The 11,793-nt window shown below is 35.1% G+C and overlaps 1 protein-coding gene across 1 annotated transcript; it reads right to left on the bottom strand.

Annotated features, from left to right (window-relative positions):
- Window positions 1-682: 682 nt before the first annotated feature.
- On the bottom strand, window positions 683-10,744 carry LOC145642480 (phospholipase D delta-like). The gene is made up of 10 exons (XM_081693681.1): window positions 9,680-10,744; window positions 8,119-8,235; window positions 6,446-6,640; window positions 4,336-4,638; window positions 4,138-4,206; window positions 3,673-3,820; window positions 2,852-3,000; window positions 2,390-2,551; window positions 1,754-1,954; window positions 683-1,246 (listed from the first exon to the last, which is right to left on the bottom strand). Exons 1-10 carry the CDS (start codon window positions 10,595-10,597, stop codon window positions 950-952), a joined length of 2,559 nt encoding a protein of 852 aa, XP_081549807.1. The 5' UTR covers window positions 10,598-10,744; the 3' UTR covers window positions 683-949.
- Between the last annotated feature and the right edge of the window lie 1,049 nt (window positions 10,745-11,793).

The following is an 11,793-nucleotide window of genomic DNA, read 5'->3' as shown; positions in this document are numbered from 1 at the left end:
ACCCACTAAACCCTCCGATCTAAGCCACAACTCACCAAACCCTCTGCAGCAACCCACCAAACCCACCGACCTCAGCTAAACAATGAACCCCGACGATTTGGAACCCTGACGATCTTGAACACACCAAACACCGACGATGAAGAACCACTGACGATGAAGAACCCACCTTGAGAATGGGGTTGGAGGAGAGAGAAAAAATTGGGTATGAGAGTAATTTAATTAAGGTTGGGGTTTGATTAATATAATCAAATTTGTAGTTGAATAAGGTTGATTAAAAAAAAGTAAGGGTAAAATAGTAAATTTAACCCTAAAAACTTACCATGAAAGGAAAGAAAAACAAAAGTTGCAAGTGATTTAAACCATCCAAAAATGGCAAAAGTTGCGAGTAATAAGAACCGTAGTACTATATTTTAGAAATTCCCTTTTTTTTTTTCTTTTCTTTTTTCTTTTGACGGGAAATACCCTTTAATTTTTATTTTTTTTTTTTTTTTTTTTTGATAAAAGAAATACCCTTTAATTACCTTTACTTCGTAACATATTTCTGAACATGAATATTAACGGGGTAAAAATCGAGCAATTGACCTCAGTCGTCCTTCCAAACAAGCATTGTATGAACAAGACTGACTCAGTCCTCTTTTTTTTTTTTCAAACAAACTTTCCTACATTTGTAAAAGAGAATATATGCTCAAGTAATCAACCATTACATTTCACTAAGTACAAACGCAAATCTACCATCATATCATTCATATGCTGCATTTACAATTTGTCAATTAACAAATTACCAAAAGAAAGTTAGAAATACAACAAAAATTTATAATTGAATAAACAAAATAAATATAATAATTTAAATAAAGCTGTGCAAAAGATACAGTAGTTGCTTCAATGTTTGATTCTTTGTCCGCCATAATCTCCCACCAGGTGCTTTGCCAAGATAACCTAACCTTGGAGTTTACGTAGTAAGGACGTCAGGGAGCGTGTTGGAAGGAACACCAAGTATTTTGCCTCCAAGATCAGGGAAAGTATCTTGATTGGGCAAGGATTCGACTTTACCATCATCATCCACCTGCAATGGATACTTAAGAAGGTGGCCCTGCAACAATGTGAAACTTTCTTCTGTAAATCTCTTCCAGTTATCTTCAGCAATCTCATTTACTTTTCTCACACATTCTACACTTTCCGGTTCATCAAAACACTCATTTAGCATCCCAAGATGCTCAGCCCACAACGATGATCTATAACCGTACACCTGCAAAACATTAGCTTAAATGATTTAGTAGGCTATTATAAGGAAACACACTAAATAATAGAGCTGATCTAAAAGTATGGGTTGCAGTCATTGCAGATGTTAGAATGCCAGACGTGTAAACCAAAAAGAATACAATCCAACTGTGCCACAACATAATTGATTCGTTTATTTTTCCACTGTTGTAAACTTGTAATCTATTTAGAAATTCCAATCCTTACAACAGAAGCTAAAACCAATATCTAAACATTTAGTAGTAGTAAAACAATATCTTTAGGTTTAATAATAAATAATTCATGTTAAAGCTATAACATTTCATACATAAGCCTCGCATGCAATCACTAGTATATTAGAACACAGGTAAATATTCAAAAATGCTGAGAAACAGATGGCCAGGTGAATGGAACAGTCAGGACAATTAGGAGAGGGAGAGCAAATGCCCAAGCTCAAAAGATCAACAAAAATAGCTTTTACGGGAAAAGAAAGCACAGTAAGGATATGCAAGCAAACCTGGCCTTTAGGGTGCCTTTTCTTGTTAGCCCAAGTATGATGGGGTTGATAAGCACCCATAGCAATTTCTGTGTCTTTAGTACCGGCTAAAGATCGTTGGTTGATGTTAGCAGATCCCATTAAAACATACTCATCATCAACAATCATTCCCTTTGCATGTACATAGATCATAAATCTACGGTACTTGTATGAATCTGAAATCTGATAGAATCATGTTGTTAGGGAACACATAATCAGCTTCATTATGCCTACCATCAGCATTTGGCAGTTAAGAAAACCATGCCAATTTTATGCCATAAGAAACAAAGCATATGCTCCATAGAGCAGCAACAGCCTTGCAACTTTAAAACAGAGCCCAAAGACATGCCACATTAACTAGAAATCAAGCTTAACATCGTGTTGGTCAAAACATGGTGAAACTCCATGAATCAGAAACAATCCTTATATAATTATTCTATACATGTACCTATAGAGTTTTAAAATTTGAACCTCTTATTTCATACAAAATCTATGAGGAGCTAGTGAGTTGAGAATCAAGATATTGCAATGTAACCATTTCCTATTAAACTCAACTGTAGTCCTCAAGTTTAAGTTCCAATATAAGGACAAGGAAACAAGATAGAAAAGAACACCAACCTTGTCACTTGATTGCTCTGCTTCCTTCAGAGACTCCTCAGGAACTTCTTCTCGATTACCAAGGCAATAGAAATTTAGATAATCTTGAAGACGCAAATCTGTAAGCTGCATTGTTTTCAGTTCACGAGCAACAACTTCATACATCATTTGCATTGTCTGACTCTGTGAGGAAAACAACACAAATCTTAACATAAATGCACTACAACAGTCCTTAATTTCATTTTTCCTAGAAGGAAATCAAGAAAATGAATTTATTACATCCGATAAAAAGAGAATTTCACATGAAGGAATGGAGCCAAAAAGACAAAATTTATTAGATCTCAATTAAAAAAAGGATACATGATCATGGACAGTGAGGTCTTATATTTAAAAAAAATTTACAAATATTACTATATTCCAGGGAAATGGTTACAGCATGCATTTAAGATCAAAAGGCTTTGTAAAATCGTAATTCCTCCTAACCTGCCAATAAAGAATTTCTTGCACAGCAGCAGACTTTGGATCACCTTCTGGCCACATTGGTATGATAATATACACCGCAAATCTTTCCTTGGCTCTAATTTTACTGACGATTTTTAAAGCCAACTCCATAGGGATCATATTATCAGCACCTAATTATGACAAGATACAGAGGAACATCAGCAACCTTTTAGGTCATAGCTTTAAAAAAAAAAAAAACTTCAACAACCCATCAGCTATTTCATTGACTCCAACGTCTTACAATAATATGAAAGTTGTCTAATAGGAACAAACGGCAATGAAAACAAGTGACCATTTAGGCCATGTTTAATTCACCTTATATTTACTTATTTCATATCATATTTGAAAAAATAAGTTCAAATCAGAAAAAATAAGTTCAAATAAGATACGATCAAGAAAAATAAATTTTGACGTACTTTATCATTTTATGAGTAGCTTTTTATTGCTAAATATCTTTAATTATGTAATTAAAAATATTATAATAACAATAAAATATACATCAATACAAATCTAACATGATTCAACATGATACATTCTTTCTTTATAGATTATCAAACACATAAGATCAAAGTTTGGTCAATCAAACAATTAGACCAGATCAAATAACATCAGTTAAACAAAAATAAGGTGAACTAAACCAGCCCTTAGTAGCTATTTCTATCCTGAAAGTACCTAAATTCTTTAAGAAAAATAAAAATTCACTAAACTCTTACAAAAAAAACTTGCCCACCCCTGCAATTGTTAGACTAATACATATGGCACATGTAAATAACACCACAGAATAACAAGAGTGTCTGCCTGACCTGCATTTTTGTAAGAAGGCCATCCATACGATGATCCGATAAAATACTGATTTTCAATATATATAAAGCGCTGTGCAGATCTGATTGCCTGGATATATGCTGTTTGTATGCTTTTATCAATCACCAAATTTTTGGCACACTCAAGATTCTGCAAAACATGATAAAAAGGACATAAATACATCAACCACGGACTTTCTAAATTTAATACAAAATAATTGTTTTCAATAATTGGAAAATCTGGCAACAGTACTTGCAAGAGTTGCAACCGACTTTCCATCAGATCGTTAAACATGATAACTTCATTTAAATACTTGCTTCTTTTTCTTTAGGCAGACTGACTGCCTTGGAATTTGACACTTTGACAGTTAGAACCAAGATTTGTACCACAGTATATTATGACAGTCTTGGCACATAGCTTAAGATCCTGGTCAGAAATAGATAGAGAGAGAACATAAAGATGTTAACCTGAGACTTGGCTTGAGAGACCGTTTTAGGGAATCCCCTCAGTGATCCCGAGTCAATCGAACGGAATATCTGTAAATAAACCCAAACAAGCTAACAATTCGTTCACAAAGTAACAGCAGACAGGAATACTATAACGTATAAGGACAGGGAAATAACATATAAAGGAGTCGACAATATTACGAATGTTACAAATATTACCTGAACATGCCAATTTTCTGAATGCCCTTCCTTTGAAACCCATAGTTCAGGATCCTCTTTCGGGACTTCAGTGAGCTCATCATCTTTGGATGAACGCTTAGGGCTAAGTATCCAAGAGATACGATCTAACTTGATTAAAGAATCATCGTGCCAACGAGACATCTTCTTCCGAAATCCAAACTCTCTAAATTTTGTAGCCTTTTTCCATCTCTGCTCAAAATTTATTAGGACATCATACGCAGCAGGACCGTCAATTCTGCAATGCAAGTCATGCCATGGCTGCCTTGGAGCTCTTGTTCCAGCCTATGAAATCCATAAACTGGAAAAATCAACTGACTAAACAATGGCTGTTCAAATGTTTTTCATATCATACAGAGAACTGGTGAGATTAATATTTACTTATTTAGTTTCTCATTCTCTTCAATTATTTTCTCTATATGATAAAGAAAGTTAAAATCCACAAATTAATTTTCAGATAATAAAGCAGGTAGGAAAATAGAAGATTACCTAATGATAAGTCCTATTTTGTACACATTTTAGGTGCATATTTAACCTCATCAATATATAATACTAAAACAGGCATCAAAAATGACACATGTCACTTCATATCGCTGTTTTTTCCTCCAAAATCAATACTTTTTTTTTTCTTTTTTCCCTATTTTTTAGTCAATGTCTCTTACTATAATCTATACACATAATATTCATCAAATCAAATAAATGAATTTAACTTCCAATTGATTCAAATAGCTTTGTTGACTTTCAATTAATTCAATTAACAGGAGAACTACTACTACTACTACTAGCAAGAGAACTACTATTACTACTACTACTGCTCCTACAGTCCTACTAATACTTTATTAAAAACTTTATCATCATTTGTATTAATTTAAGTTTGGATTTAGAAAGAAGTAAGAGAGAGAATCTTGAAGATGCTCATTGCTCTTCAGGACTCCCACTTTCTACCATTAAATCAAGTATCAAATTTTCTTTTCTTTTTTTCTCTCTTCTTTATATTGCTTTATTAATCTAGAAATTGGTTGAGTCCTAGCCATGATTGATGCTTGATTTATTCTTTTAAATCTGTATTAAATGTTTATGTATTCATGCTTAATTGATTATGTGTATGCCAATACTAGATTCAGGATAATTAGTATTGCCATTATTCCATCGTCTTGATCACAAGAGGAGTGGACAAATTTAAATATCTTATTTAAAGACAGGAATTTCTCCATGTGAGCAGGAAGAATGGATTGTTAAGAAGTTAGGATGTCGGGCTTAATGTCTTAGAATTACATGATTCCATGATAATAGGTTTAATTGTATTTTAAGGAGCCACAAATACTCATGATAGGGCCGTGTGTTGTCCACCTATTTCAGGAAAAATAAGTTCAGATAAGGGTAAATAAGTTCAAATAAGTTCAGGTAAGATAAGTTCAAGGAAAAATAAGTTCAGATAAGTTGTGATAAGGGTTAATTAGGGTTACTCAAGTTCAATTTATAACTAAACTAAGTTCTAATAAGGGCTAATAAGTTTAGATAAGTTCAAATAAGATCTGATAAGTTCTAATAAGTAATAATCAAGCGAATAGAACGCACCCTAGATCTAGGGTATCAATAAGACGAACCTCTCCTTTGGGAACATCTAATCAATCGGTTGGAGTAGGAATTTGTCTTGCAGGGGAGTCTGGGATACTTAATTCTAGATATTTTTATTATTTGATTTTTTTTATAAATAGAAGTTTGATACAGTATTAATTTAACCTTATTTTTATTGATTCAACTTATTATATTTTATAGGCATCCAATACTGATACTACTTCTCACATAACTTAACCTACTACATAGTTAGGACTTAGGAGGATGGGTTAGATTTCTAGTTTTCTTTTTTTTTTTTTTAATTATGTACGACCACGTATCACTGATATAAGTATAGATGTCAAATTGATAATAGAGATCAAAGGACTAAACAAATATGCACATGCAGAAAAGAGTAATGGTAAAAAATCTAACAAAGTAGCTAGAGTACTAGATTTCTAGGATGGAATTCTACAAAGAGAAAGTAACACCGGGATGTTTCCCAACAAAAAGCAAAATGGGGTCATATACTCACAGGAAATGTGGGGTTGTGAAAATCATCTTTGAAAACTGTGTCAAGATCACGGAAAAGTCTGTGCTCAGGTGTGTCATAGCGCCCATCACACAGATCTATACCTCCTATGAAAGCGGTAACCTTTCTGTTGTTACCAGATGCCTGTGTATCTACAAGAACACATTTCTGATGATGCGTAAACAAAGTTCCAACAACCTGCAGAGATATCACAAATACCAATAAATCACATATACCGATAAAAGTACTGGCTGCCGTGGCGGATGACAACATGGACAGGCCCTGAAGCAGCCTAGAATGTGATAAACAGCTATTTATCAAACTACCACACAAAAATATCAACTTGGCAGCTAAGGATGTAAAGTCACCAGAAATATAACTTAACATAAATACACTCTCACAGCAAACTCATAAGAGAGCCCACATCTAACCCGTCTAGCTACATAATGAAACCACTATTATAATTAAAGTACTCAAGGGAACAGATAAAATACAACCTCCTCACATTTTCATCAAGTTGTCATCATAAAGATGAATATAGGATCCACACAAATTTACAATCTTTGGGGCAGGATTATCCAGGCTGAAAAGAACATATCGTAGGAATTAGCAGTATTAGTCAAACTAGAGATTTGAGCTTGCATAGTCAAATTCTCAGCTTGGAGAAAATGTAGTATCTGTTGCAAATGAAAAATTGATCTACAAAACCAGCACAAAAGTGAGCAAAGGTTTAAAATAGATCAACCATAGTATTCAGTGACACAGCTACAGAAGACCTTTGCTTCTCTGTGAACTGTGAAATGATGCTTGGCTATGTCCACACTCTACAGGTCATGTTGGAGCAGTTGCAATTATTGCTCAAGAAACATACCACAAAGGCCTGAAGTTTCTATACAGGTAAAAGATACTATGAAGCTTGGATCAATCATTGAAACCAAGACCATAGATGTAACAGAAAATAAACATCCTCCCCATTGTTTTAAGCGTATGTTGTTATTCGGGCTAAGAACCTCTAAGACAAAGTATGATTCTCACACACACACACACACACACACATATATATATATATGACCGAGTTATAATGAGAACCAAGTCTATAATAAGAACTAGGAACTAATCTAGGCCCTTAGATCATGTTAATCGGACGGTCAACATGCTTCCCGCGTCATTAATGACATTTTCGTAATATTTCAACTTTACAAACTGATTTCCAGTTTTATTTCTAAAAAGTAAATGAAAAGTTACTAAAAGTAAATGAAATGAGCCATAAAGCAAATGAAATTGTCTTAAAAGTTAAAAAACTGGAAAAAAAAGTTTAAAAATTCGCGAAATTACGAAAATGCCATTAATGAATGTGGAAGAGATGTGAGCCGTCGAATGTAGGGTGATTAAAGGCTGAGATTGGTTCCTAGCTTCTATTATTCACATTGGTTCTCACATGATCTCAATTCTTACACTTTCTTAAGGTTGTAAAGGCGTAAAGCCAAGAAAAAAAAAAAAGATAATTAAAGGCCTATGCCAGGGGCCTTCCTTACACTTTCTTTCCATAAAAAGTAACAAGGAATAAATAAAGAATAATAAAAAGACGAAGTCAAAAAGATCAAAGAAGTCAAAAACTAATCACATCGGAATAAGCACATGTGGTAAATGCCTCAGCCTCACAAATCAAAGAGTACCTGTTGCTTGAAGTAGCCAAGTTTACTGCTGCCATAACGAGGTGATAAAACACAATTAACTGAAGAATGCTTGAAAAACTTCCGTGTTTCCTCATCGTGTGTTTGCATAACCCCTTCCTACAACCAACAACACATACCAGAAAACAGAATGGATATCAAAACATTGTTTTGCAATATCCATAATCTTTGAACCAGCAACCAGCACATAAAAAAACCAGAGCTAAAAAGCTTTTATTATTCATCCATTCATTTGACCTAACACTTTGACAAAATGAAGCTTAGGTGAAAATAAGAGCAGTGGAAGGAGCATCATTCAATTACAATAAAACAACTAGCACCAACATTGATTCACTAAAATATTCTGAATTGCAAAACTGATCACTCCATAACAAGTTTAAAAAAAAAAAAAAAAAAAGGCCAGAATCTTCCATATGATTACATATCAATTGAGTATGAAAGGTTCCTTAAATAAACATTATGTTCTTTAATTTTTAATTAAGTAATGTAACCAAAAAAGGAAAACAGTAGAATAATATTTAATCCATTTCATTAGTTGAATAAGTGAAATCAATGTATAGTTAAGACAATTCCATGATTTAAAGTATATCAACTAACTGATTCCAAACTTCACTAGAACATGACAGGTTTCTTTTAAAATTTTGCTCTTTGACTTTCAAAGAGAAAGGAACCAAAGGAGAACAATAGAATATAATTTAAATCATTCCATTACATATAAAAAGTGAAATCTTTGTTTTGTTAAGAACTTCAGAAAATTCCAAGATTAAAATTAAACTAATTAACATGGATAATCAGCCGCATTATCAAACACCCCACATCACCAGCACAACCACAACAAACTCTTCTTCTATCCAAAAAATCCACCCACATCATCTCACCAACACTCAAAGTTATATCAATCCTACAAACTAGTCATCTTAGTAGTACCAGATCACCAATCTAGTCAATTCCTCAAACTTTTTCCAAGAAAACCGACATACAAGCTGCAATCTAGTTACAACTTGTAATTATTAAAACCGGGACATTATAATTTAATCTCCTTACTGCAACAATTTTCTCCTCCTAGACTCCCAACACTCCCAGATTCACTCCATTTCATCACTTCTCAACAAACAAACTTGATCTGAAAACTCACTTTATTAAAGTTCATCACCATTGACATACATAAAAAACTACAAATTTTTACATAGGCATAAAAAAAAAGCATGGAAAGAAAGGAAGAGGAGCCACATCAAAGTTAAACAAATTTAACCACTCAACTGGATCTACAAACCCTTTTTCCCATTTTTAACCAATCCCAGCTCCTTCAATCACAAAAATCCGTAATCTAGGTACACCCGTGTGGCCGTGTATATAATAGCCACCAACCCGACCTCGTCCCAAGTAAATCCTCAACATCCCACTCACATTTACAAACCCATTACAAATTAAAGACTGTGATACTATTCACATAATAAAAATGCAAAATCAAACACCATAAAATCATCAAAGACAACCAAAAAAAAAAAAAAAAAAAAAAAAAAAAAAAAAAAAGGGAAAATACCGTTTTGATGAAATACTTGTTATGAGAAGTCTTATCATCCCAAACAAGCAACAAAACCCTAACACCTTCTTCAGACTTATACTTCAACAAATCCCCAAGTGTAAGATCACCTCCTCTTGGCAATGGCTTAGTGGGTTCTCTCACCAACTTAACTTTATGAAAAACAGACCAACCAACTATATAAATCATATGATGTGCTTCACAAATAGCATAACATATATCTTCCCAACAAGTATTCTGTTTATAAATTTCACCACCATCTAACTTAATTTCTGGCAAATAATCAGGTTTCCCATGAGAATCTTGATACAGTTTCACTAAACTCCCCTTTCTCAACGGAAAATAAGTCGATTTCACCCCATTCAAAGTAACATTAAGATCTGGAATCTTCTCACAAGGAGTATATTTCAGATCGATTCGAATTGCCGATTCCGGTTTCGGCCGTTTCCCAGTCGAAGGAGAGTAAATTGGCTGCCACCCTTTAATATGTTCCTCTGATAAAAGCCTGGAAGCAGGAAGAGAGAAAATCCCAATAACCTGAGCCCCGAAAACATCATCATCTTTAACCTGGAACTCGATATTAGTTATTGGGTGCGCAATAGGTATGATGAAATGCTCGTTCCACTCAGGATCCTGCGAGTTTTTGAGAACTCGGGTACGAGCAATCGTGGCTTGAGGGACTACAACGGCGACGTAAGGGTCGCTAGTGATGATGTGAGGCCGATGTCGATGTTGATTCTTTGAATTCTTTGGAGGAAGGTGGTCGTCTCGGGGGGTGGAGGAGCAAGTGTTGCAAGCGGTGAAGCAGAGACGGAGGCGTTCGGAGGTGATGTCCATGTTGGGTAAGTCGCGAGCTTCGTGGATTGTGAGGTCGAGATCTCCGTGGAGATACACCATTTTTTCTGAATCATCCGCCATTGTTGAGAGCTTAGAGGAGAGAGAGAGGGAGAGTGTGAAAGTGAGGAAGTTGGTGGGCGGTTGGCGTAGAGGAGAGGAGAGAGAAAGGAAAGGAAATGAGAAAATGTGGTGACAAAAACAAAATAGGGAAACAGAAAGTATGAGGGGGAGAGTTGACAGAGATTGTTTTGAAATACTTTGAAGATGGCGGAAACTATCAATATTGGCTCTTTCCGTAATTCACAATTTTTATCACTATAATTTAATTAACGTTGGAATCTTGAAAATTACTTGCTCTTTGTTTTATTAATGCACCCCATTTTCTATTTGCATAAAGCGTGTTCGACATTAATTTTTAAAGTGACTTTTAATGGTTCTGCCATCAAATTACTACATAGATAATACGGTACTCCGTATTTAATTTATAAAGATCAACATTGAATTTAATTTCTCTAATCTGGTTTACACAAACAGAATTTTGTGGCTGGCTATCTTTGGGTTACCTTGATTCTGTTCTAGTTAGATAAGTTCAATTCAGATTGGAAAAATGGAAAAGAAAAACCCAACCTTTCAACTTTTTCTTTACAAAAATCCAACATTTTGATTATTCCTCAAAAATCCAACCTTTTGATTATTCCTCAAAAATCCAACCTTTTATACCCCTCCTTCTCCAACAAGTTCATTACCTGTTGATGACCCATTTTTGTAAGTCATATTCCACGTGTCAGCTATTAATAGGTTAATTATTTTTTTAATTATTAAAAAACAAAAAAAATTAAAAGAAAAAGAAAAAAAAATCAGAAAACCAGCCCCACCCTCTCCCTTCCCTGACCACCCCAACCCACCGCCCACCGGAACCCAACGCACAGCCACAAACACTCACACCCAGCCACCAACTCCACCGCCTTGCCACCAACACACACGCCCAGCCACTCCAAACCCAAACCCCGCAACTCCAAAACGCCCAGCCTCGCAACTCCAAATGCACAGCCACCAGCTTCCATCACTCTCACTGCATTCTCTGACGCGACAATGGGACATTTCGCCGGCTCTCATCTTCCTCAATTGCTCTCCTCATCGCACTATCCAAGTCCACCCCCGTCCGTTGTTCATCGCTGTCTTCGTTGTCGTCGAGGGTTGGTAGAAATCGGCGATTTCTGCGGTGTTGAGTGGTGGTGACGGAGGTGGGGTTGGTGGTGACGGAGGTGGGTTGGTGG

The sequence above is a fragment of the Chenopodium album genome, chromosome 1 (genome assembly GCF_948465745.1).
Source record: "Chenopodium album chromosome 1, dcCheAlbu1.1, whole genome shotgun sequence".
Classification (NCBI taxonomy): Eukaryota; Viridiplantae; Streptophyta; class Magnoliopsida; order Caryophyllales; family Amaranthaceae; genus Chenopodium; species Chenopodium album.
The sequence above is the reverse complement of the archived record's forward strand: the minus strand, read 5'-3'. Positions and strand labels throughout refer to the sequence as shown.

Coding starts and splice junctions, on each gene's coding strand:
- LOC145642480 (XM_081693681.1), bottom strand. CDS start 10,597: ATGGCGGATGATTCAGAAAAAATGGTGTATCTCCACGGAGATCTCGAC. Junction 8,236..9,679: donor ACAAGTATTTCATCAAAACG/GTATTTTCCCTT, acceptor TGTTGGTTGTAG/GAAGGGGTTATGCAAACACA. Junction 1,955..2,389: donor CAGAGCAATCAAGTGACAAG/GTTGGTGTTCTT, acceptor TGATTCTATCAG/ATTTCAGATTCATACAAGTA.